This window comes from Suricata suricatta, chromosome 17 (genome assembly GCF_006229205.1).
Source record: "Suricata suricatta isolate VVHF042 chromosome 17, meerkat_22Aug2017_6uvM2_HiC, whole genome shotgun sequence".
NCBI lineage: Eukaryota > Metazoa > Chordata > Mammalia > Carnivora > Herpestidae > Suricata > Suricata suricatta.
The window spans coordinates 39543944-39568334 of record NC_043716.1 but is presented as its reverse complement, the minus strand read 5'-3'; the positions used below and the strand labels follow the sequence as shown (position 1 = coordinate 39568334).

Sequence of the window (24391 nt, the reverse complement as noted above, 5' to 3'; positions counted from 1 at the left end):
GTCATGAAACCCAGAGGATGAGGATGAACCAGGATGAACCCAGAGAGAAGGGCTGCTGCCAGAACCTCAGTTACGGCCACGTTCTAAGTCTGAAGCCTGTGCAAAGCCAGGAAGAACCGAAGCTCGGGACACCAAGGCTTCCGAGAAGCACCATGAATCTTAAAAACAAATCAAAACTAATATCCTAGCTACCGGTGCTCTAACAAGAGAAAATCCTAGGTGGGGAGCACTGCCAGACTGTATGCCTCCTTTCCCCCTTTTCTTTGCAAAGTAATGGGTAGTCATGGTAGAAAACTGGTAAAACATGGATGAGGGGAAAAGAAAGATACCTATAATCCTATCAGAGATAACTACTGGGAACCTTTTGGTGTTAAGTCCTTCTGGATGTTTTTGTTATGCATTTGTATGTAAGTGTATGTGGCTGAAGTAAGTGTGTTGTGTATTTTATTTCCATTTATTGAGTTAGTTTCAGCTTTATTTTACATTACCTTTTCTAGTTAGCTTACAGTGTAATCTAGGTTTCAGGAGTAGAATTTATGGATTACTCACTTACATGTAACACCCAGTGCTCGACACAACACGTGCCCTCAATACCCATCACCTACTTATTATCACACCCCCTGCCCACCTTCCTGTGTGTGTGTGTGCGCGCGTGCGCGTGCACACACATGCATTTTAAACACAAGAGATTTCCCCCCATTATTTTGATGCACTAGAACTGAATTTTTGGATAGTTCTTGAAATACACAGTATGGACTCTACATATTTTATCTAGAAATATCTGTTGTCCTGTGTCCCTAGAAAAAGGACACAACTCAGCTGCCAACGGAGGTCTCTGCGGAGGAGTGCTGTCCACTTACAGGATGACTCCTCATGGCAAAATCCAGGCAGCACAAGCGGCTGCTGTTTCTCTGAGTCGTGCAGCTGTGGTTCTGCCCCTGAGAAAGTGTGAACATGAGTTATGGTGGCTGCTTTGCTCGAGGCTACAATTAAAATGTCGGGCAGAGTGTGTGGAGTCTAAAAAAAACCACCATGATCTGAATTCTAACAAAGATCACCTAACCTCCACCGTCAGCGAGGAAGAGCGCTTCTTCCTACTCTGGTCAGGCAGCCACAATTCAAGCACTGCCCTGCTAGGTGGGGGAACCCGGGGACACTCACTGTGTGGGGACTTTTGTCTGCAAGGCGGTTTGTGATCTGGGGCAGCATCCAAGGTAAGAGATCGGATTACTGTCTCACACACGAACTGAGTCCCACTCAGGTCATCTTCTGCTTCCTCCAGTGAGGCGATGTTCTCAGCCTTCCTCTTTACTGATGCTGTGGGCTCTGAAAGACAAAAGCTTGTCTGCCCTTGGTGTTGAGGAGCTTCCTCCAGTCTCGTCCCCATGCTGACGCCAGGCCGAGGGACAGCCGTGGCTATCTGTGCCATGTGAGGGTCAGGAGGGAGTATGTGTGAAAAGGGTATAACACCCACGGGGACAATACAAATACTTCATAAATATTGAAGCCCCTACCAGGAAGTGCTTTAAATCCTGCCCCTTCGCTCTCTTCCTGTATCTGCCCCAAGCTTGGCTTCTCTATTAGAGGATTGTCGTGCGGCAGAGGAGACATGCAGGGAGTCATATCTGCAGAATGAAGACAGAAGAATCATCAACCAAGAAAAAGCATCATGTCATCAACATGGTCCAGAAGCAGCAGCTTGCAGGTTTTTTGCCTCCTGCAGGGCTAAAATAAACCTAGGAAGGCTTCAAGGCCTGTTGTGAGGAAATTCTCCACATCATCAGGTGTGGAAGTATCTCAGATCAGTGAATGCAGGAAAGCTCAGTCATCTGGCCTTCAAAACCATGGCCAGGAATGTAAAGGGACAAAAGGACATAATGTTTAGAGAAGAATGGAGAAGAGGGCTCCCCCTACCTCACTTTTTAAAGATTTTATTTTTAAGTGATCTCTACACCCAATGTGGGGCTCAAACTCACAACCTTGAGACCGAGAGCCTCACGCTCCACCAACTGGGAAGCCAAGTGCCCCAAGAGTCTCCTTTATTGTGGGGAAGTCTTACACTACCATGTATCATTGACAGACAACAGAAAAAAGAAGGGACATGGATGGACCCATGGGTGCAAGTTTAATGTCACATGTTGGGAGAAATCTTTGTCATCTATTTCCTCAGAGTAAGATACTACCTACCAGAGTCTAGGGTGCAGCACTTTTGTGTCTGTTAATAAACAATATGGGCTGAATGACATTCTTACCCACGGGAGTATTGTGGGGCACTCTTTCCAACTCTTGGACAATGTTGATATCCAACAGCTCAAAGGACAGCAGGTCCTGGAGGAAAACACGGCAATGTCAGGCTACTGGCAGCGGACGCCGGAGCCATGTTTTGTCTTGCTGGGACTTGTAGGCCACTGGGTATCACACCTTCTGGGATTCTGTTCAAATTTCTGCCTTGCCTCAGTCGAGCGAAATCAAGGAGAGTGAAATGGGAGCTAGGTGTTCAAATAACCAAGTGGCAGGGGAGAGAGAAAGATGCAGTGGGGGGTGAAAATGAACCAGAGATGCAGACATGAAGAGACCACTGAAGGGAAGCTGTGGGGAAGCACAAGACCGAGTTCCCTGCTCCCAGGGGAAATGCGTAGTTCAGAGGGGCTCCTTCCACAGGTGACCTCCTTCCCACTCTGTGCATCTGACTGGATCCAAGTGGGCACATGGCTAACTTGCTGGGCACTGCCTGTGGTTATACCACCTTCTCCCCCATGGGGCAGGGACTCTGTCCACTGCCTTGTCTCTTGCCCCCAAAGGGCTGTCTCCCACCTGGGCAGTCAGTAGGTCCACCGAGGGGATGTAGAGCTCCCTCTCACTGGCAGCATTTTTTGTCTTCTGTGGGATGCAGGATCCTATCCCTTGAGTCTGCTCAGTTACTTCATCAAGCTGACTTTCTTCTTTGGCCAGAAGAAAAGCTTCCTATGCAGACAAACCATCAGGACAAATGTTAGGCCCTCAATTGAACACAAAAGGTAAGGTGGCAGCTGCCTCCCTAAAAAAAGAGGCACTACTGCACCTTTACATGTTTTATTTAAAAAAAAAAAATTTTAATTTTTTCCAATGTTTATTTACTTTTGAGAGTCAGAGTGTGAGGGGGGAGGGGCAGAGAGAGGGAGACACAGAATCCAAAGCAGGCTATAGGCTCTGAGTTTTCAGCACAGAGCCTGATATGGGGCTCAAACCCATGGACCACGATATCATGACCCGGGCCGAAGTTGGATGCTTAACTGAGCCACCCAGGTGCCCCATCCTCTACGTGTTTTAAAACTTGTTTTGATGTAATTTTAGACTTACAGAAAAGTTGCAAAAGTAAGAACTCCCTTCACTTAGCTTCCTTTAATGACAAGTTGGATTAACCATAATTGGTGACAGTCAAGAGCAAGACATTAACTTTAGTTTACTAAACCTAAGCAGTAAAATGCTCTAAAAACTAGTAACACTCTAATAAAGGGAAGTTGCTTTAAAAGCCTGCACCAACTAAAAACTAGGGCACGACTTCACTAGCAGTTAGGGAAGCCACACGTGGGACGTTCAGGAGAGGGAAGGGTGAGGGAGCAAAGCCATCGGTCTGGCAGTTCCACCGGCCGGGCCGCCCAGTTCCCTCCTGCGGCAGAAGCTGGCCAAAGATCGCCACAAAGAGCCACAAAAGCACCGAGGGACACCTGCACCAAGATCCTAAGGACAGGCAAACAAAGCCCTTGAGGACTAGGCCTAATATAAGCATACTGACGTGTTGGCGAGGGGGGCTACGCCTTCCAGATGTCTGGAGGAACAACCGGCTGCGAGTGAGCTGTTTTGGCTTTAGCTTCCCCTTCCAATGCTCACCTCTTTCTGGCGAGTGAGCTTATCGGCTTTGCTTGAGCCAATCATGCCCTTGGCAATGTCCTCAGGGCTCCCCGTGGAGGGGAAAGGATCCACTATGATACTGCACCAGACCCGAGGCCCAAACTGCTGGCCTTTGTGAGAAAGACGCCAATGGGAAGTGTACGTTCCCTCCAAGGCTGGGGCGATGAACTCCACGGACACAACGCCCACATGGCCGGCCTTCAGGCAGGGAACCAGGACATCCTTCTTCTCTGCAGAAGCCAGCGTTAGGTTCCCCCACATGAACTTGAGCTGGAAAGAACAGTGACAAGAGAAAGAAAGCTTGTCAGCTGAGCACTGCCACTTCCAATCATGTCTTCACCTTCTGTGGGGAAAAAAAATACCTTTGTGTCTCCATTCCACTTGACATTCCCTGTATTCTTCATCCTCCAGTGTTTGATAAACTTGGTTCCTGGCTGGAGGTGAGTCCCATCAGGCAAATTCTCATCCACAAATGCCGCACTGAGGGTTGGCATGACGGGGGCACAGGGCTGCAAAGGGAGCCTGAACAGAAATTCGGATGGTCACTTGTGGTGGATACAATGGCTTCTGAATATCTAACACTGCGCGTCAAGAGGCTGACAGCGACTCTTCACATACTAACGCACCTGCCTTAAACAGAATACTAACAGTGGGCGCCCAGCTGGCTCAGTTAGTGGAACGTGCGACACTCTTGATCCCAGGGTTGTAGGTTCGAGCCCATGGTGGGTACACAGATTACTTAAAAAGAAAATCTTTGTGGGCATTTGGCTGGCTCAGTTGGAAGAGCATGTGACCCTTGATCTTGGGTTTGTGAGTTTGAGCCCTATGCTGGGTGTCGATGTTACTGAAAAAAAATTTTTTTTCAAAAAAAATTATAATTTAAAAAAAAGTGTATCTATTTGACAGAGGGAGTGTGCGTGCACATGTGTGCATGAGCGGGTAAGGGGAAGAGAGAGAAGGAGTGAGAGAATTCCAAGCAAGCTCAGTGCTCTGAGAGCAGCGCCTGACTTGGGGCTCGATTCCAAAACAGCGAGGTCACAACTCAAGAGTTGGATACTCAACTGACTGGGCCACCCAGATACCTCTAAAAATTTCTGAAAAACAAGACAGAGATGACTCCTGAGCTGAAAAAGTACGGTGAGGATAAAGGTCCAAAAATAACAGAACTAGAGACTTAAGTCCTTCAAATCCCAACTGCCTCCAGTGACAAGAGGTCACACCAGCCAGTTTGGACCCTTACTGGTTGCTGTCTTTCTGAGGAAGACGACAAACCAAGTGTTAATAATGACTACCAAACCACCCGGTAAGAATACTAGGGTCAGGGGCGCCTGGGTGGCTCAGTAGGTTAAGTGTCTGACTGGCTCACGTCATGATCTCATGTTTTGTGAGTTCAAGCCTTGCATCGGACTCTGTGCTGACAGTGTGGAGTCTGCCCGGGATTCTCTCACCTTCTCTCTCTGCCCTTCCCCACTCGCACTCTCGATCTCAAAATAAATAAAACTTAAATGCTAGGATTAGAGAATGGGAAGTTTTAAGAGTTTGGGTGTTCGGGGCTGCCAATAAATAAGAGAAAACCTGGGGTGTCTGGGGGGCTCAGTCGGTTGAGCGTCTGGCTTTGGCTAGGGTCATGATCTCTCAGTTCATGGGTTCGAGCCCTGCATTGGGCTCTGTGCTGACAGCTAAGCTCAAAGCCTGGAGCCTGTCTTCAGATTCTGTGTCTCCCCCTCTCTGTGACCCTCCCCTGCTTGCGCTGTCTCTCTCTCTCTCTCTCTTTCAAAAATAAGTAAAACATTAAAAAAAAAAAAAAAAAAAAAAGAAAGAGAAAACCTGGCTGAAGTTCTGGATTTGGAAGGCTGGACCTCCACCTTGGTGCCCACCCGGGCCCTGGGCTTACATCAGGGTGTTTGACTGCAGCAGGCTCTCGGGTCGGCCCAAAGGAGACCTGGGGCTCTGGAGTCCGTGGATGGAGCTCCACAGATGAATCTTCCTGTGGAGCTTAAGCTGCTTTTTGAGTTCCTTGACCTCTGCCTTCCGCTGTTTCTTCTCAGCTCGCAGCCTTTGCTTTTCTGCTTTAAGAAAGTTCTTGTCAACCTGTTTCTGGAGCCTGTGAGGTAACAAATGAAAAGTGTCAAAAAAAACCAAACCTCACAAAGCTTGAAGCTATTTTGAACCACGTGTAGCCTCCGTCAGTGCCAGCTTCTAGTCTTGACTTCTTTCTATAGTTTTCCTTTCCGCCTCATTAGCTTTGGGTAACCGTCCTCATCATCACACATCCACTGGAAATGAACAGGAACCAAGGAGGTCGTCTGCATTTTTGTGACTCACGCTCCATCACCAGAACCAAGATGCCCACCAGAGAACAAGCCTCCTTTACTTATGGTTTTACCTGGCTTGTTCCAGAGCAGCAGGAAGACGAGGGGTGGAGAACCTTGGGTGAGAGAATGCGTCAGAAGAACCCACAACGGGTCTCCGCAACTTCAGCAGGATGTGGTTGGAGTCATGGGCATAAGGCCCCGATTCACAATCTTCACAGATGTTGTAGGATGGGCAGAGGCTGTGGGGAAAAGCATGGCAAGTGGGAAGTACCAGAGGCGGTGAGACAGGAGACGGGACGTCCATGCGCACTGTGGTAGCGGCTAGGCGTAACCTGAGCACGTCACCTGGCCAAGCCATGCCTCCAGTTTCTTATTGATAAAATGAGGATTAACAGACTTAACACGTATCCATTTCAAAAGACAATCTACAAGAGGAAGCAGATATGAAAGCATCTGGAACAACAGGGCGATAATCCCTGGGGATATAATTTTGTTTTGGGGAGCAGAACTCTGACTGGCTCTGTTAGTCATTTTTTTTCATCGTTCTTGGCTCTGTTGGTTTAATGTACATCGGAACACAACAACAGTCTGAATAGTTACCCTTCCAAGAGTTATAGGTCTCGTGGGTGGAGAATAGCTTATTGCCAACCCAGAGCTGCTATCTACGTGTGACGCTCAGAGACAGTACATGCGATGTACCTTTGCCTATCCAGCATGTCAGGGAGGCCTGCTCAAAGGTCTTCTAACAGCCATACGATTCGTTTCCAAAGTCAGTTTACCTGCACTGGTAGCGCACGCCGCAGATCCTCCTCTGGCAGCTGCTGCAAGCAATATGCCAGTTGAACTGGTTTTCCGGCAAAAACAGGGTTTCCTCTGAAACAGGCATGGAGACGTCTGAGGGACAGGAACCCAACAACGGGTTCTGAAGGACAAGCTTCTCATGCAGTTTCTGTTCCAGTTTCTCAACCGTTTCTTTAACCACCTGTTCTCTGAACTAGAATACAGAGCAGAAGAGGGGAAAACCTTAGTTCCAACATAGGAAAAAGGCCTGAAGACATCAAACACACCATGTACCTCCCTGTCTCTTTGATGAGTAAGTTTCTAACCTCTTCCTTCTCAAGCATAGAGACTTGTTCCTTTTCGTTACATCTTTAGAGTTAGGCTCCCTCTTTCTCCGGTCAATCCCTGTAGAAGTGAGGAGCTTCCCTGACCGGAGCCGTATCACTCTTCATTCACCTGTGCCAGAGGCAGCAGCCATCTGGGTCCGGCTTGGCATTCCTCTCCCACTCCCCCTGTGCCAACAGCGCTGCTAAAACCCCAGCCCGAGAGAGAACACTCACTGTCTCCAGGTAGCTCGTGAACCAGTCTGGGGGCTTGTCTTGAGGCTGCTCTGCATTATGGGGAGCAAGTGGGAGCCGCTGCAAGGAAACACAACCCAAGATCTTGGAGGTTTTTTTTTTTTTTTTAAAAGATTTTATTTTATTTTTTTAAGTAATCTCTACACCCAACACGGGGCTCGAACTCACAACCCTGAGCCCAAGAGGTGCATGGTCTACTGACTGACCCAGCCAGGTGCCCCTGTTTAAAATAATCTTCCTGGGCCACCTGGCTGGCTCAGTCGGTAGACCATGCGGCTCTTGATCTTGGGGTCATGAGTTTAAGCCGCCCCCTGGGCACAGAGCTTACTTAAAAAAATAATAATTTTCTTTTGTCAAATAATCCAAATGTATGGTTAAAAACAAAAAAGTGTACGAGAAAGTAAAAAACGAAGACACAGTCTCTGTATCATCCTATTGCCCCCTCTTCATCAGTAACCAGTTACCAGTTTCAAAAAGTCAAGCAGAGACGCTCCCACCTCCCTTATCTTTGATGGACGGCTCAAATGTTAGACCAGGGACAAGAAGACATCAGGCGAGAAAAACCGTAGAGACAGGTCCATTCCCTTCGTACCTGTGCCGCAGGCTCCTCTGGGGTCCTCATGTCTGATCCTAAGACTCTCACCAGGGAAGAATAATGGGCAAGTGGCTTCTTCCCTGCCCTCACAACTGGCCGTTTTTCTGCGACGGGTGGGAGTGGGGTTTCATCCACCAGCCGGGAGCCTTCGTGGACCTGCATCTGCAGTTGGTTTCCCTGCTTAACCGCCATCTGAGAGCATATGTTAGGAATGAAAACACGTGGTGCAATTCTCCTTTCCCAAAAGAAATTTCAGACATCTAATCAGAAGAGGTAGGGTGAATTGTGCTAAAAATACTAGGATTTGCCTTTATTTTCTTAAATCAAATGGCATATACAATGTTATTAGTCAGCCTGCTGTTTCTCTGCCCAAAATGTTAACTAGGACTGGTTTTATGATCTAAAACACAAAAGTATGTTTCATGTGTCACTTTATTAGGTGAAATGTTCAGGACTCCACGTATGGATTTTAATCTCAACTTTTCAAAAAAGTCAATCCCAGACTACCAGAACCAAGAAACTTAAAACTAAATGCTATAATTAAGCACTTATTTTTCCATTAAGGACAGTATTTTAGAAAGCATACTTGAGTGGTCACCTCTTTTTGAAGAACATCTTAAAAACAATATTCTGAAAAGTACTTCAGGGAGCACTTGAGGTTCTATGAAGGTACTCCAGTGTCCATGAAGAGATCAGGGGTCAAGTCTGTTAGTTTCTCGCTCTCCCCACTTGTCAGTCAGTGACAAGAAGAACTGCTTTTCTTTCTCTTAAATGCTTATTTATTTTAACAGAGAAGAGAGAGTGAGCGCAGGGGAAGGACACACACAGGGAGAGAGAGAATCCCAATCCCAAACAGGCTCTGCATTATCAGCACGGAGCCCAACATGGGGCCCAATCCCACAAAGCATGAGATCATGACCCAAGTCAAAACCAATTATTGGACAGGCACCCTTGATGAACTGTTCTTTTATCTATTTTTATACAATACTTAAACTTCCATTTATTTTATTTTTTAAAAGTTTATTTATTTTGAGAGAGTGGGCAGGGGAGGGGCAGAGAGGAAGGGGGAGAGAGAGACAGAGAGACAGAGAGAATATCACAAGCAAGTTCCAAACTGTCAGCACAGAACCTGATGCAGGGCTCAAATTCATGCCATGAAATTCATCACCTGAGGTCAAATCCAGAGTCAGATGCTTAACAGACCAAGCCACCCAGGTGCCCCAAGCTTCCACTTAAAAATAGCATTCTATGGCCAAAAAATTTGAAAAGTATTATTTTAGGATCAGGAATCAGCAAATCTTCTTAAAAGGCCACATAATAAATACTTGAGGCTTGCAGGCCATACGGTTTCTGCTCGCCTACACAGAAGCAGCCACAGACAATACGTAATAGGCATGGCTGGGTTCCAATAAAACTGTATTAATAAAAACATATGGCTGGCCCACTGGCTAGTTGCCAGCCCCTGATCTAGACCATAAGCCAAGAGGATTTTAATAAAACGTACGGCAAAGTCTGTGGACAAAGTTGCTAAAAAAAAAACACTACTACAATGAAATGTGTCAAGATAGAAACATGGGATGGTAACTATCAGGTAGCACTCTGTAAAGTGTATAAAAGTCTTGCTTCCGGAGACAGGGCAGGCTTATACAACACCTCGATTTGTGAGGTCTGAGATTTTCGACTGCATAGGTAAATAGTGATTGGGGGGAAGAAAAAAGTTTTGAAGTCCGGAGAGGACTTTTCTTTTAGTGAAACTACTGTAGCTTCTGAGAATAGGGAAAGGGAAGAGCCAGTTGGACAAGGGTGAAAGGGTGTGGAGAACACATGTTACAACAGCTTAAAAGCAAAGAGGAAATAGGAAGACCACGTGAAAAGTGGGGAAGAAGGAAATTACGAAGCAGGAGATAACGAAGAGATGAGCAGCTCAACTAAGAGAAACCAGGGAAGGGCCCAAATGTCCAAAACCAAGAGACTGGCTGGTAAATAAGGATTTCCGAGTAAAAACCAAGAAGGCTGGCTGAACTGCTGAATCAGGTTGCACCCATAATGGCAATTTTAACCAAGAAACAGAAAGGGTAAATCCAGCTCCCAAAGTAAAAAATCTTGCTCTTCCCTCCCTAGACCAAAAGTGATTAGAGAAAAGAGTTTTGTTGTGGACCACAAGTTCACAAAGGATCATCAAACTTTAATTTTTTTTTAGTGTTTATTTTTGAGAGAGAGAGAGGGAGCAAGCAGGGAAGGAACAGAAAGAGAGGGAGATACAGAATCTGAAGCAGGCTCCAGACTGGGGCTTGAACTTACAGACCGTGAGATCATGACCTGACCCAGGCACCCGAAGGGGTGTCAAACTTTATAAAGAAAAATCTGAATTACAAAGGTGGTAGTCACCTTACAGATGTGACTTTGAGGCATGCTCTCATTCATTATGGATAAGCAAGAGATGGTTAACTGGATAGTTTATGCCCTAAATGCTCCCACTTCATACTATAACATTCCATAGAAAACGTGATGGAGCACTTGGCTGGCTCAGTCAGTTGAGTATGTGACTTGATCTCATGGTTATGAGTTCAAGCGCCACGCTGGGCATCAAGCCTACTTAAAAAACAAAAACAGAAACAACAAGGCGAAGGAAGGAGACGAAAAATGTGAACCAGAAAGCACCATTCTACACAGTTCTTTGTATTTTTAAATCCTATGGCGATGACACCAACACCAACAATGAGAGGGAATGATATCTAGAACCTTGATATCAGGAGCTGCCTTTTGCTGCGTGGTATGCCCTACTCATCATACTCTCCGTTAGTTTCCCCTCATGGCTAATGGCATTCAGGTTCAAGTTTTAGTTAATAAATATTTTAAAAATTATTTGTAAGTAAGATGAAATAACGATTACCTTAAGTGCTTCTTCATATTCTCCTAAAAAGACAAAGAATATATATACTGTGTTACTTCTTCACCATCCCAAAAGATTCTATTTTAAGTACAGCCAATCCTCATTTTAAGAATTTTTTGCTTACAATCCTTATACATGAACAGCCACTGCCTTTTTGCTGACAAACTCCCTTCCCTTCGCAAATAGAAGCCACTTGTAGATTAGTTCTGCCTCTTAAATCTCTCTCTCTCTCAGCTATTGGAGACTTCCAGCTACAAAACTTCAACACAGCTGCCTCCCACTAGGTTTCGTGAGGCTGGGAATGCACGGGAGTTCATGGAGAGTGTTAACTCAGGCAGGCAGACCTCAAACGTTTTTGTAGTTTTAGTTCTAGACTCCTGCAATAAAGTGAATGCCAGGATATTGCAAGTCAAATCAATTTTTTGGTTTCCCAGTGCACATAAAAGTTATGTTTCCACTATCTGCAATCTGTCAAGTGTGTAATAGCATTATATCTAAAAAAAAAAAGGACATACCTTAATTAAAAAAGTTTATTGCTAAAAAATGCTAACCATCATCTGAGATTTTAGCTGAGTCATAAACACTGATCACAGATCATCACGTTATATATAGTAAAACGAAAAAGTTTCAAATACTGTGAGAACTACCAAAATGTGACACAAAGTAAGCAAATGCTGCTGGAAAAAGAGACTCAGAGTTGCCACAAATCTTCACTTTGTTAAAAAAATGCAGTATCTTCGAAACACAATAAAGCAAAGTGCACTAAAATGATATATGCCTGTTCTATCATTTCAGGGGTTAAAACAAGCTTTTGGGGGCTAGCCTGGGGACCTAGCCTTTAAACGCAACATTGTTCCTATGGGAAAATGCATTTCAAGCTCTGAACAACTAAACCATCTCAGAAATATGCTCTGGAATACCACTTGTTTATAAGTTGACATTAACGTATATACCATGTCAGGGACAAAGGCAACATCAGGAGAATGGAGTTATATGCGTTGAACTATGAGGCATATTTTCAAAAGATTAACATCTTAAATATAAGAGAAACTTCCATTAAAGCTGTCCTTAGTGTCCAATCAAAGGCACTAATGTATATACAAAAAACTACTACAAGATAAAAACCTGCTATGTAACTAATGCCCATGGATGAGTGTGATGTCAACTTACTGTATGTTAAATTCGAATCTAAAATAAATACGACAGCAAGATCTGAGTGTAAATGGAAATGCACACACCCATCAACAGATTAAGGCTTGAAATTTCTTTTTGGAAAGAGAGAAAGACAGTGCATGTGCACGCATGGGCTGGGGAGAGGGGCAGAGGGAGAGAATGACCCTACAACTCTGAGATCACGACCTGAGCCGAAATCAAGAGTTGGTTCCTCAACTGCTGGAGCCACCCAAGCACCCCTGAATAAGGCTTGTAAATAAAGTTGAGCTGGCTCTCTCAGGAACTCACCTTGACTATTGATGGACACCTGTAAAAGGACAAAAACAACAGCAAATTATAAACCTCCTGTCACTGGAACATTTGTTACTAGAACCAGCCTCAGAGATAAGATGAAGCATCTGAGGTTAGGGATTCCAGCTTTTCCAGTACCATGAACTAACAGTGAATAATAATTAAAGACTTTTATTGCTTAACTCCTGTATCCTCCTTTATTTCAGGTACATTAAGAGGCAGCGTAATAGAGGATAAGAGATGGGGTCTGGAGTCAGCGTGTATGCAATGAACCCCTACTCTACGACTTTTAGCTTTTGTGCCTCTGGGCAAGCTACTTAACCTCTCTGGGCTTCAGATAATGATGTAATACCTAATACAGAGTACTGCTGTTAGACTGACACATTGCAATCCCTCAGTAAAGGTTTGTCATTTTTATTATTATAAGTTAATGGCAGGTTGTGGTGTATTTGAACTATATCACTATATAGTTTTAAAAGTTATCTCTCAAATTTCCTTCTTCAATGAGTTATCTCTCAAATTTCCTTCTTCAATGTTTATTCCTTCTTTCTCAACTCCATCTCAGATTTCACAGTTGGCTAAGAACATGCAATTATCAAGTACATTTAAACCACTCCACATGGGAAAAGCGTTAGTCTGAACTTTTTAATCCCGCATCATTCTTGAGAAATCAGATCTCTGTCTGGACACTTGGCCATGGGTACCATCGTATACTTTACCTCTTCATTTTCCTCATCCAGGTATTTTATCTGAATAGTGTTCAGATCAAATGAAACTTTTACCTGCAAATGAAATGTACATATATTGTATCAAAAAGGCGGATAGTAACAGAAACCCAGAAGTCATAAAAGAAAGGATAGGCATATTTCACTACATAAAAGTTAAACATTTAGGGGCTCCTGGGTGGCTCAGCCAGTTAAGTGTCTGCCTCTTGACTTCAGTTCAGCTTGTGATCTTACAGTTCATGGATTCAAGCCCTGCACTGGGCTCCATGCTGACAGGTGTGGAGTCTGCTTGGGATTCTCTCTCCTCCTCTCCATCCCTCCCCAACTGGCACGTGCATGCGTGCTTATGCTGTCTCCCAAAATAAACAAATAAGGGGCACCTGGGTGGCTCAGTCGGTTAAGCCTCCGACTTCAGCTCAGGTCATGATCTCACATTTGTGGATTCGAGCCCCGTGCTGGGCTCTGTGCTGACAGCTCAGAGCCCGGAGCCTGCTTCGGATTCTGTGTCTCCCTCTCTCTCTGCCCCTCTTTGCTCATGTTCTACCTCTCCCTGTCTCAAAAATAAATAAAACATTTAAAAATTTTAATAAAAAATATAAAATAAACTTAAAAAAATTAAACATTTAAATGGCATAAAAGAAGAAAACCATGTCAAAAGACAAAGAATAGACAGGGAAAATATCTGCATCTCATAACAAAGAGTGATTATCAGCAATACAAAAATCATCTGCAAAACTGCTAATCATTATGATTAACAAACAATCCAGGTAAAAGTGGGATAAAGTACAGAGATTTCACTCGAGAGATCAAATGTGCCTATATTTTCCTACAGGAAAATATATTCAACCTTATTTAAAGATTTAAAAAAAAAATATTTATTTATTTTTGAGACAGAGACAGAATGCGAACAAGGAAGGGGCAGAGAGAGAGGGAGACACAGAATCTGAAACAGGCTCTAGGCTCTGAGCTGTCAGCACAGAACCTGATGCAGAGCTCGAACCCTCGAACCGTAAGATCATGACCTGAGCTCAAGTTGGACACAACCAACTGAGCCACCCAGGCGCTACCCCCCCACTTTTTAAAAGGATGTTCAACCTTAATGGTAATCATAATAATGTAAATTAAAGCAATGAGATGTCATCTCAATAGAAGGGTGAAAAAATTTTAAAGCTATAACATCCAACACTGTCAAAAATTCAGGGCACTGTCATCCATTTCTGCATTGGCTACAACTGTTCTGCAAAGCACCTGGTAGTATCTATTAAAATTTAAAATATATGCCTTGTGACCCACTTGTCTCTCTTTGGAAAATTTTACCCTACAGAACAGTGCGTAAGTTTTACAGACAAAGAGATCTCTCCTGTAGTTTATTTCATAATGGTAAAAAGAAAAACAACAATAACAAAAAACCCTTTGACTTGAGGGTACTGAATAAGTGAAATAACAACAATGAACTCATAGTTACAGACAGCACACTGGCCGTTGCCAGAGGCGCAAGGTGGGAGGTGGGTGAAATGGGTGAAGGTAGTCAAAGGTATGAACTTCCAGGTACAAAATAAGTAAGTCCTGGGGATGTAATGTACAGCATAGTGAATATAGTTATTATACTATGCTGTATATGTCAAAGTTGCTAAGAGAGTAGATCTTAAAAGTTCTCATTACAAGAAAAAAAATTTTAACTACACATGGTGACAGCTGTTAGCTCCACTTATTGTGATCATTTTGCGATATATTCAAATATAGAATCATTCTGCTGTATACCTGAAACTCATATAATGTCACATGGCAATTATATTTCAATTAAAAAACCCTAGAAACAATCTTTCAATTAGAAATGGTTAAATTATGGTACGATGACACCACCAAAATATGGTGGACAATCTATAGATTTAAAAAGGATGACCTTGGATCTTTTTCACTGAGATCTGTCTATAACATCCTGTTGGGGAAAAAAAGCAAGCTGCAGAGTTATGTTTACAGTGTGATCCTAAGATGATATCCGTATGAACGTGGAAAATGTGGGTAACTATGTCCAGAGCCGTTAACACTGGTTACCCCAAAGAGGTGGGAACAGTGGATAGAAGAGAAATGAATAGAGGGATATTAACTTTTTAAAAATATATGTTTGGATTGTTTCACTTCTTATAATGGGCACGTATTACATTTTTCGAATTTAAAATTTACAGTAAGGGAAAGAAGGCAATCTGTCAACTCATTTAACTACTAGAAAAAGAAAGATAACTGCATTTGATTTTCAGATCATTTGACCACCATCCCAACATTCTGGATAACCATCTCTTTAAGATAGAATAAAGAAATATTTGCTGGATGACAGAGGACTAGACCAGATCATCTTTTGAAGTCTTTCCACCATTTCTTTTCCTTTTTAGTTCTCATACCACATAACCAAATAAAAGTAGGTTTTTATTTTTTACCTTTATTTATTTTTGAGAGAGAGAATGTGAGCAGGGGAGGGCCAGAGAGAGAGGTAGACACAGAATCTGAAGCAGGCTCCAGGCTCTAAGCTGTCAGCACAGAGACCAACATGGGGCTCAAACTCACAAACCGTGAGATCATGATCTGAGCTGAAGTCGGAGGTTTAACCGACTGAGCCACCTACGCACCTCAATAAAAGGTTTTTACCAAAGGGTTTCGTTGGATAAACACAGTTACACAGGAAGTAAAACATTCACTACTGCAAACCAAACAAAAACCAGAAGAGTACAAAGGGCAAACCAAGAGGAGGGAAGGTACTGACAACAACAAAGGAACAGATGAGCTGCTAAGCACCAAACTCCTGTGGGAGTTTTTTCTGCTCAACTTTTTTTTTTTGTTAATATTTCTTTCTTTTTGAGAGGGAGACGGAACACAAGCAGAAGAGGGGCAGAGAGAGAGAGACACAGAATCAGAAACAGGCTCCAGCAAGGGGGTTTGGGGGGAGTAAAAGAAACAGCCTCCAGGCTCTGAGCTGTCAGCACAGAGGCCGACATGGGGCTCAAACCCACAAACCATGAGATCATGACTTGAGCCAAAGTTGGATGCTCCACAGACCGAGCGCCCCAGGCGCCCCAGTTCCATAATTTAAAGCAATCTCTACACCTCACTAGGCACTTGAACACACAACCTCAAAATCAAGAGTCATGTTCTATGGACAGCCTGGTGCCCCTTTGCTCAACTTTTCGATACCTGACTTCTGACCTAGCAAGAAAAACAATTAGCTCTTGCAAAACTTAGGTTATATCCTTGGTGGTTCACAAATTATAGTAACATATCTGCGCTCAGGCAGGAGAACATTTCCCTGGGGCCTGGGTAGGGTGGGGTCCACACCAATTCATTCCTCAGACTGTTTCTAAAATTAACAGGTTTTCCAAGTCCTACCTGCAAATTAAAGAATTTGTTTATTCTCTTAGGCGGTAGGGTGGGGAGAACATCACCTATATGAATACTGAACCTTGTCAAAAGTAATTTTCCAAAAGGCCTAGAAAAGGTAAATATGACTGCTATGAAACTTCAGACACTGCTAAAAATGGCTACCTTTGGAAAAATAAGGCTTAAAGGATGGCTAACACTCACCATAGCTTCGACATCAGCCCAAGTTGTATTTTCTGGATCGGAAACCAGAAAGCTTTGAGTTTCATTTTTGAAAGTCACATTTAGAGTAACCTGTGGTTCCATGCTGTGGGGCTAGAGTTGAGAGGATGGGTGAGAGAGAGAAAACACATTAGAAAGGGTTCTAGAAACTGCATAAACATTCATTCAACGAATTCCTGGGAGGGCCTCATATAGGTTAGGGTAGGAAGACACCACAGCAAATGAGAACACAATGTCTCTGCTCTTCTGCTATTTACAACCTGGCAGGGAGCTTAAAACAAATCTCACTGTTAAATGTTTGCTGAAATCGTATAAATTTTGGCCAGATCCACAGAAATCCTCTAACAGTTATAAAATTCTTTAGGATTTTATGGAACTTTATATGATTAGTTAATTCAGTAGATACCACTGAATATCCACTAGTAGCAGGATACCAACAAAGATGAAGACTGAAGACCCTCCCCCCATTGGTTTCTACCCTCAGGGAATTTACATTCTCATAGCTTGAGAGCGACATTCTACATTTTTCCTTGAAAAGCAGCCTTTTCCTAAATTGAGCAACCCAGGTAACAATCTAGAGGCTAAAACACTGGCCAAGAAACTACACAGGGGTAGCAGTCAACACCTTCCATTCAAGTTCTTGTGGGTTTTTTTTTGATACTTTTACTTTTTTCTTTTATGGAGAATTTCATACATAAAAGTGGAGAGTCATGGACCTATAACTATAATAAAAAACTCAAGCCTACTCTCCTTTTGTCTCTTCTTCTGTATTGCTCCAAAATCCCCCAACATAGATTGACCATAGTCAACTAATGTTTAAAAAAATTTTTTTATGGTTTTTATTTATTTTTGAGAGACAGAGACAGCATGAGCAGGGGAGGGTCAGAGAGAGAGGTAAACACAGAATCTGAAGCAGGCTCCAGGCTCTGAGCTGTCAGCACAGAGCCCGACACGGGGCTCAAACCCACAAACTGCGAGATCATGACCTGAGCCGAAGCCAGACACTTAACCGACTGAGCCACCCAGGCGCCCAACTAATGTTTTAACCACACTATTGTAATCTAATTAAAAAAAAAACAAAACCTATTATGGGAAAATTTAAACATATACAAAAGAAGATTAATAGACAATGAACTCCCAAGGACCCATCAGGAATTTTCCATAATTATCATCAACCCAGGACTAATCTTGTTACAGCAATACTCTTTCCCTTTTGGATTATTTTGACAGACAGCCATTATTTCATCCATAAAATAATTGAGTATGTAACTCTTAAGAAAAGACTTTTTGAAAAGATAATATCATGCCTAAGAAGTTAACAATTCTATAATCTAATGTTTATTCTGGTCAGTTGTTTTTAATTAAGAATTTTATTTACTGATGAGTTGTTAGATTCTTTTAAGTTTATTTACTTATTTATTTTAGGAGAGAAAGAGCGCTTGATCACATACACGAGTGGGGGATGGGCAGAGAGAGAGGGAGAGAATCCCAAGGAGGCTTTGGCCATCAACAAAGAGCCCGATGTGGGACTTGAACCCATGAACTGTAATACCCAAGGTTTTATTTTTTATTTTTATTTTTTTAATTTTTTATTTATTTTTGATACAGAGAGAGACAGAGCATGAGAGGGGGAGGGGTAGAGAGAGGAGACACAGAACCGGAAGCAGGCTCCAGGCTCTGAGCTAGCTGTGAGGACAGAGCCTGACGCGGGGCTCGAACCCATGAACGTGAGATCTGACCTGAGCCAAAGTCGGAGGCTTAACCGACTGAGCCACCCAGGCGCCCCCCCAAGGTTTTAATACTGCCCCAGAAACCAGAGATCGCCAGGGAGACCGAATCACGCATGCAAAAAGCAAAGGGCGGTTTTATTACCGGCTTATAAGCACGGGCTCACAAACTCCAACAACACACTAGATCCACGTGGAGAATAAGCCCCAAACATGGCAGGGTAGGGGCTTTTTAAGGAAGGGGGCGGTACAGGAAATGGAGACACAGCGACAGCGATCCATTCCCCAACCCCTATCAATACTGACAGTAACTTTAATCATACATCGATACTTTTAGTGGGAGTCAATCACGACATTTAAAGTATTGACCAATCAGAGTGGGCCCAGGACCCTCAGGTAGGGCGTGACTAGTCTTAACCTCCATCTTTAGGCCCGCCCCCAGAAATGTTAATGATGTTAGCTGGCCTTCAAGGTCAGAGGAGAAACCTGAATCAGACCTGCATCCTTACAGAACCAAGCTTGAGACCATGACCTGGGCCAAAATCAAGAGCCGGATGCTCAACCAACTGAGCCACCCAGGAACCTCTAGATCATTTTGTTCTTATGACTCTGTGAAAAAATAGTTTATTAAAATCTAAATCTAAGTTGCAATGAAAAAGGTCATCTTTTAAACATATTCATCAGCAAATCTTTTAAGAAATCTCTTCAAAGAACCAGATTCTGCTCTAGGCAAATGGAGAAAGGAAATGAACAACTATGTCTCCAGAGTGTGCGGTGGTGTACTGGGGGAGGGAGCACAAGGGCTGAGAAGAGCTGGGCTCCAGACACAGCTCTGACACATTATCAGCCTCATACATAACAGTAAGTCATTTAACCTGAGCAGATCAGTTCCTTAACCTGTAAAATGGGTCAAACAACAATGTGTGTGCAAGTTCTCTGAAAACGTAATTCAAACACAACAATTATAAATAATAAATCAGTCTTTAGAAGCCAAAAGAGTCCTGTTTGTCCACAATATAATGTACTCTCCTGTGAAACAATACAATTGAGAGTGTCATTAAAAAGGACTTTGGGAGTGCCAGGTGGCTCAGTCGGTTAAGAATTGGACTCTTGACTCTTGATTTTGGCTCATATCATGATCTCACAGTTTATAGGGTCAGGCTGTGCATCTGGCTCTGTGCTGACAGTGTGGCGCCTGCTTGGGATTCTCCCCCTCCCTCCTCTTTGCCCCTCCCCTGCTTGCTTGCGTGTTCTCTCTCTCTCTCCCAATCTCTAAATAAAAAAAATAAATAAATAAAAGGACTTTGAACTTTCTGAGGATCAGAGATATTTTAAAATTCAAAACCACAGGCTCTGTCCTGACAGCTCAGAGCCTGGAGCCTGCTTTGGATTCTGTGTCTCCCTCTCTCTCTGACCTTCCTCCACTCATGCTCTGTTTCTCTCCATCCCAAAAATAAATAAAACAAAAAAAAAAAAACTTTTTAAATTCAAAACCAATCATCCTCCAATTTTTTTTTCATGCGTTGTCTCTCCTTACAGTCAAATTCACAACCAATTGTTTGTAACAATACCAGTTTCTAGCACCAATCTGCTGACATCTAATATCCATTCATATGGATAGGATATTTGGACACAACTCCTCCCCAGGTCAACTTCCCAGATTCTTGGGGGAAAAAAAATCTGGGAAATGAAGTAACTGATTCAGCCAGCCAAGAAGTGGATATTCTGAATCACTTTCTTATTTTTCAACTTCCCAGAAACACTTCCACACTTTTGAGAGTCCAGAAGGAAACTAATCTAACTCCCCTTGTCTCAAATTACACAATTAAAATAGTGTAGATACCTTGGAGCACACCCAGCTGGTAGGCTGATGAGAGAAAACAGGAAGTGGGGGATTCTAGCTTAGCTGGATCATATCCAGGTCTTCATAAAGAACTGCCTATTTCTGTTTGGCTTTTATGTGAAAATTCTTTCAGCAAGAGCATTAATCTTGAACTTGTGGAAATATCAAAGCTATGGTTAGCACCATCTGTCCTTGTAGCTTTAAAGCCAGTGAGGTCAGACGACTGGGTCCTAGGCCTTCCAGCTTTCAAAACGGACATAAGTTTATGCCACTGGCTCACTTTTGCTTGGCACAAGTCAGCTTTTCCTCTACGTCAATTTTTTCAGGATACCAAAAATCCTTTAGTGAAGCAGACCTGGGAACTTGAGCTCTGTTTGCCATCTCCACCAAAGGCCTGGCAAGCTATCCGAGGGTTAAAACATGTGACATATAGCTGGGAGTTTGACAAAAAGTAAAAACGGTGCCTTTCCAAAACCAGAGGCCTCTGACCAAGGAGACATCTTTACAAGATTCTCAACAAGCCGAGGGGGAGGGGAGGGGCATGAGAAGCCGTGCGGGCACTGTCATTTTTTTTTCCCTTCCAGACTTTATCCTCGTCGTCCAGTTATCGTTTCCCTAGCCCCCCATGTCCCCCAAACCGTGTCACCACCCCCCTGAGGAACCTCGCTTTCTTTGCCTTTGCCCTCTTTCTGCCTGAGAGGCTCGGCCTGCCATCAGCAGATGCCAAGCATTCTGAGCCACGGCCCCCCACCCCTCATCTCTGTGGCAGCAACCGCCGCCTCAGCCCCTTGGCCCGAACGGCTCTCTCATCCAGTTAAAAGACTGGCTGCCCCCAAGCACGGAAAAAGTCAACCCCTTTCTTTTGCAGAATCCCTTCCTTAAACTTCCCCTAGTCCTTTCAGTGACGATATGCTCCCACCCTCACTGTAACCGCAGCTACTTCCTTACCAGCTCCCCGCCCTCGGGGGGCGCCTGCCGGAGGCCAGTGCAAAAACCGTTCGCTGCCAGCTCCGCTGCTATCCCTGTGGGGTGAATCTAACATGGCGGATAGAAATAGGGCCTAGTCCCCGGCTTCTGAGTTTCTCGACAAGATGATTGGCTCTTACCAGTTGTCTCTCAAAAAGACCACCCCCCCTTGATTGGCCGAGCATGCGTGGCAGGGGCGGGGCACCAGCAGCCAGAACAGCACAACAATAACAAACACTGGGGCAGATGGGCGGAACTACAAGTGCGCAGTCGTGGGTCGGGGCCCATATCCCCTTCCCAGGTAAATTCGGCGCCCACTGCATTCCGTTAGGTGTCACTGACCTTTGTGGACTCCTTGCCCTAGACTTGCGGGACTGCATGGGAATTGTAGTCTTCCTCGGACTTGAAGATTTTTTAACCTATTCTCCGCTCTCAAGATGTGAAAACCTAGCACTCAAACCCTGTTGACGTGCGTAAGCGCCTGGAGCTCTTCCATCTGACAACTGGATTGCCGTGAGAATCCTGCCCGCTTCCGGTGTCGGAAGCGCCTCTCCATAAGACTACAGTTTCCAAGGAACACTGTGGCGAAGGCCTTTCGACCCGCAATGCATGTTGGAAATCGTAGTTCCCCCCCCCATCCTTTTATTTAGCTAAACTGGAGACTCATTGCGGCGGAAGTGGGGAGGGAACGGAGCCTCTTTTTGCGATTGTTTCAGGCACTATCTTGCGCTCCTATTCGGGTCTCAGGTAGTGATTCCCACCCGAGTCCCGCAATCTCTGTGACGTAATAAGCCTCAACTGAAAGTGTTGAGGTGAGGGGGTAGGAGCCTAGAAAACTGGGGGAGAATTCTTTCTCTTCCGTCTCTTTCTGATTACGTAACGCGGGGGAAGAATGGATGACCAATCGGAAGCCCGGAAAGACTCCCGGCTCTTTCGGCTCCGCCCTTCCGTAACGTGTTTCGAGCTCGTATTCTGAGAGGTTCTAGCTCAGCGGATGCGGACGGTTTCCGTGGCAACAGGAAAGCGCGGGAATTACAGATAAATTGAAAAGTGCGGCTGTGCGGCAAGAGCTCGCTGAGGTTTTTCTGCACTGAGGGCGGGCCGGGAGGTTTTTTATATAAGTGGGGCCTTGGGCCCGGGAAGCCCCGACGCTTTGCTCTGGGTAAAGGTGAGAGCTCTTGGGAAGGGACAGGGCCCAAAGGGTGCTCCGAGGGACAGGCAGGAAACCGATATGGAGAGAGTGGAGGAGAACAAGATGAATGTTACCTGGAGGGGCGGGCGGAGGGTGGAACCGGAGAAGCCTAAGACATTACGTCTGAGGAAATTGTGAGGAGAGGGCCACCTTGTGGGTCCCGGGGTGGGGGAGGCACTGAGGACAAGGGAGGGAGCAGGGTGTGTCCCAGGGGGAATCCTGATGACAGGAACTGGCAAGTGTCCTGAAGGGAATATCGTAGTGTAAAAAGACGGGCTGGGATGTGTAAGAAGAGGATCCTCAGAAAGGAAGGGGCTCAGGAATGTGTCGGAGCCTAGGAGCGGGGTGGGTTTTAAGGGAGGGAGAGCGAGCCGTGAAGAAAAAACTAGCTTCACACGCATTTCCGAGAAGGGACAAGAAGAACGTAGAGGGGGCGTCAGCAGTCACGGATGTTGCTGGTATGGACGTGCCTAAGGAGGATCCTGAAATTAATGCACACCAGTGGGAAACACTGGAGAAATGCAGGGGTGGGGAGCATTGGTTGGTGTTGGTTTTGTTTTTGTTGAGTTTGGTTTTAAGCAAGAAAAAGAAAAGAGCCAGATGATTGGAGAAATATGAGGCTACCATCACTCACTCAGTCACCCCCGTGGCTTTCTTTTTCTTGGAGGGAGGAAAACACCAAAAGGATGTGGTTGATTGGAGGCTATATGTGTGGGGGGAAAATAGAGAACTTAAATGGTCTTTAATTACAAAAAAACAATTTAAAAATTTTTAAATGTTTATTTATTTTTGAGAGAGTGCAAGCGGGGAGGAGCAGAGAGGGAGACACAGAATCCAAAGCAGGCTCCAGGCTCTGAGCTGTCTGCACAGTGTGGGGCTTGAACTCGTGAACCACGAGATCATTACCCCAGCTGAAGTTTGACGCTCAACTGACTGAGCCACTCAGGCGCCCCAACATTTTTTTTGAATTTAAAAAATAAAGTTTTTGTCATTAATTCTATGGATACTATAATCCTAAAGCACTCTAGTCTTAAGTTTCTCTTATTTAAAAGTGACATTTAATGAAACTAGGCTTTGTTCTTACAAACCTTTTAAAGTGACGTGTGTGTATATACATATAATACATATATATACATATATATTTAAGTTTATCCCTTAAAATTCATTGGAACAGGGAGAAATGGATTTATCTGAAGATCGTGTTGAAGAAGTACAAAATGTCCTTAATGCTATGCAGAAAATCTTAGAGTGTCCAATATGGTAAGTCAACAGAAGGTTTATTAATTTGAGATTCTTCCTTACTTGATTATATGCTATGCGAATAAGTAGAATTGACCTTACATATTAAGGAGAAAAGTTTATAATATCTATTAAGAGTAGACTATAAAAGTTGCTTAAAAAATTTTTTTTTCTAACGTTTTATTTATTTTTGAGAGAGAGTATGATCAGGGGAGGGTCAGAGAGAGAGAAGGAGATACAGAATCCAAAGCAAGCTCCCAGCTCTAAGCTAGCCGTCAGCACAGAGCCTGATGTGGGGCGTGAACCCACAAATCGCGAGATCATGACCTGAGCTGAAGCCTGACGCTCAACCCAGGCACCCTGGTTACTGCTTTTCTTAACTCAAGAACTTTGAAAATATAGGAAATTACTTCTTTTTCTCCACTCTGCTTCTCCCCTTTTGTTTTTCCTGTCTTAACACATTCAACTCCCTGTCTTTCCTAGCCCACAGACTGTCTTGATTGGTTCTACTTTGGGGTAGGGATCTGGACTGGAGTAAGTGGTCTTTTCATCCAGGCTCTAAAAACAGCTTGATCACTTGGAATGGGCACAG

General features: G+C 44.2%; 2 protein-coding genes across 12 annotated transcripts in view; one reads left to right on the top strand and one right to left on the bottom strand.

Moving 5' to 3' along the window:
• NBR1 (NBR1 autophagy cargo receptor) overlaps positions 1 to 22145 on the bottom strand; it is a 29498-nt gene extending 7353 nt beyond the window's left edge. For 2 of the 3 annotated variants that reach the window (XR_003904350.1, XM_029926880.1), the window contains exons 1-16: positions 21351 to 21461; positions 16815 to 16925; positions 13236 to 13298; positions 12514 to 12532; positions 11053 to 11075; positions 8157 to 8351; positions 7547 to 7624; positions 6986 to 7200; positions 6278 to 6445; positions 5786 to 5995; positions 4254 to 4413; positions 3871 to 4161; positions 2815 to 2964; positions 2253 to 2328; positions 1515 to 1625; positions 1162 to 1326 (exon numbers count right to left, since the gene is read on the bottom strand). Coding sequence is in view for 2 of the 3 variants with exons in the window: in XM_029926880.1 (XP_029782740.1) it covers positions 1162 to 1326; positions 1515 to 1625; positions 2253 to 2328; positions 2815 to 2964; positions 3871 to 4161; positions 4254 to 4413; positions 5786 to 5995; positions 6278 to 6445; positions 6986 to 7200; positions 7547 to 7624; positions 8157 to 8351; positions 11053 to 11075; positions 12514 to 12532; positions 13236 to 13298; positions 16815 to 16916 (2026 nt within the window). In the remaining variant the exon portion in view is untranslated. Of the gene's footprint in view, positions 1 to 1161; positions 1327 to 1514; positions 1626 to 2252; positions 2329 to 2814; positions 2965 to 3870; positions 4162 to 4253; positions 4414 to 5785; positions 5996 to 6277; positions 6446 to 6985; positions 7201 to 7546; positions 7625 to 8156; positions 8352 to 11052; positions 11076 to 12513; positions 12533 to 13235; positions 13299 to 16814; positions 16926 to 21350; positions 21462 to 21710 lie in introns of those variants that run through there. The other variant, XM_029926881.1, reaches the window with a different exon arrangement.
• The window catches only part of BRCA1 (BRCA1 DNA repair associated), a 59076-nt gene continuing 56318 nt past the window's right edge, over positions 21634 to 24391 (top strand). For 7 of the 9 annotated variants that reach the window (XM_029926867.1, XM_029926862.1, XM_029926864.1 and 4 more), the window contains exons 1-2: positions 21634 to 22536; positions 23735 to 23820. In XM_029926867.1, coding sequence (XP_029782727.1) covers positions 23741 to 23820 — 80 coding nt within the window. In that variant the 5' untranslated portion in view covers positions 21634 to 22536; positions 23735 to 23740. The remainder of the gene's footprint in view (positions 22537 to 23734; positions 23821 to 24391) is intronic. The other 2 variants (XM_029926860.1, XM_029926859.1) reach the window with 2 other exon arrangements.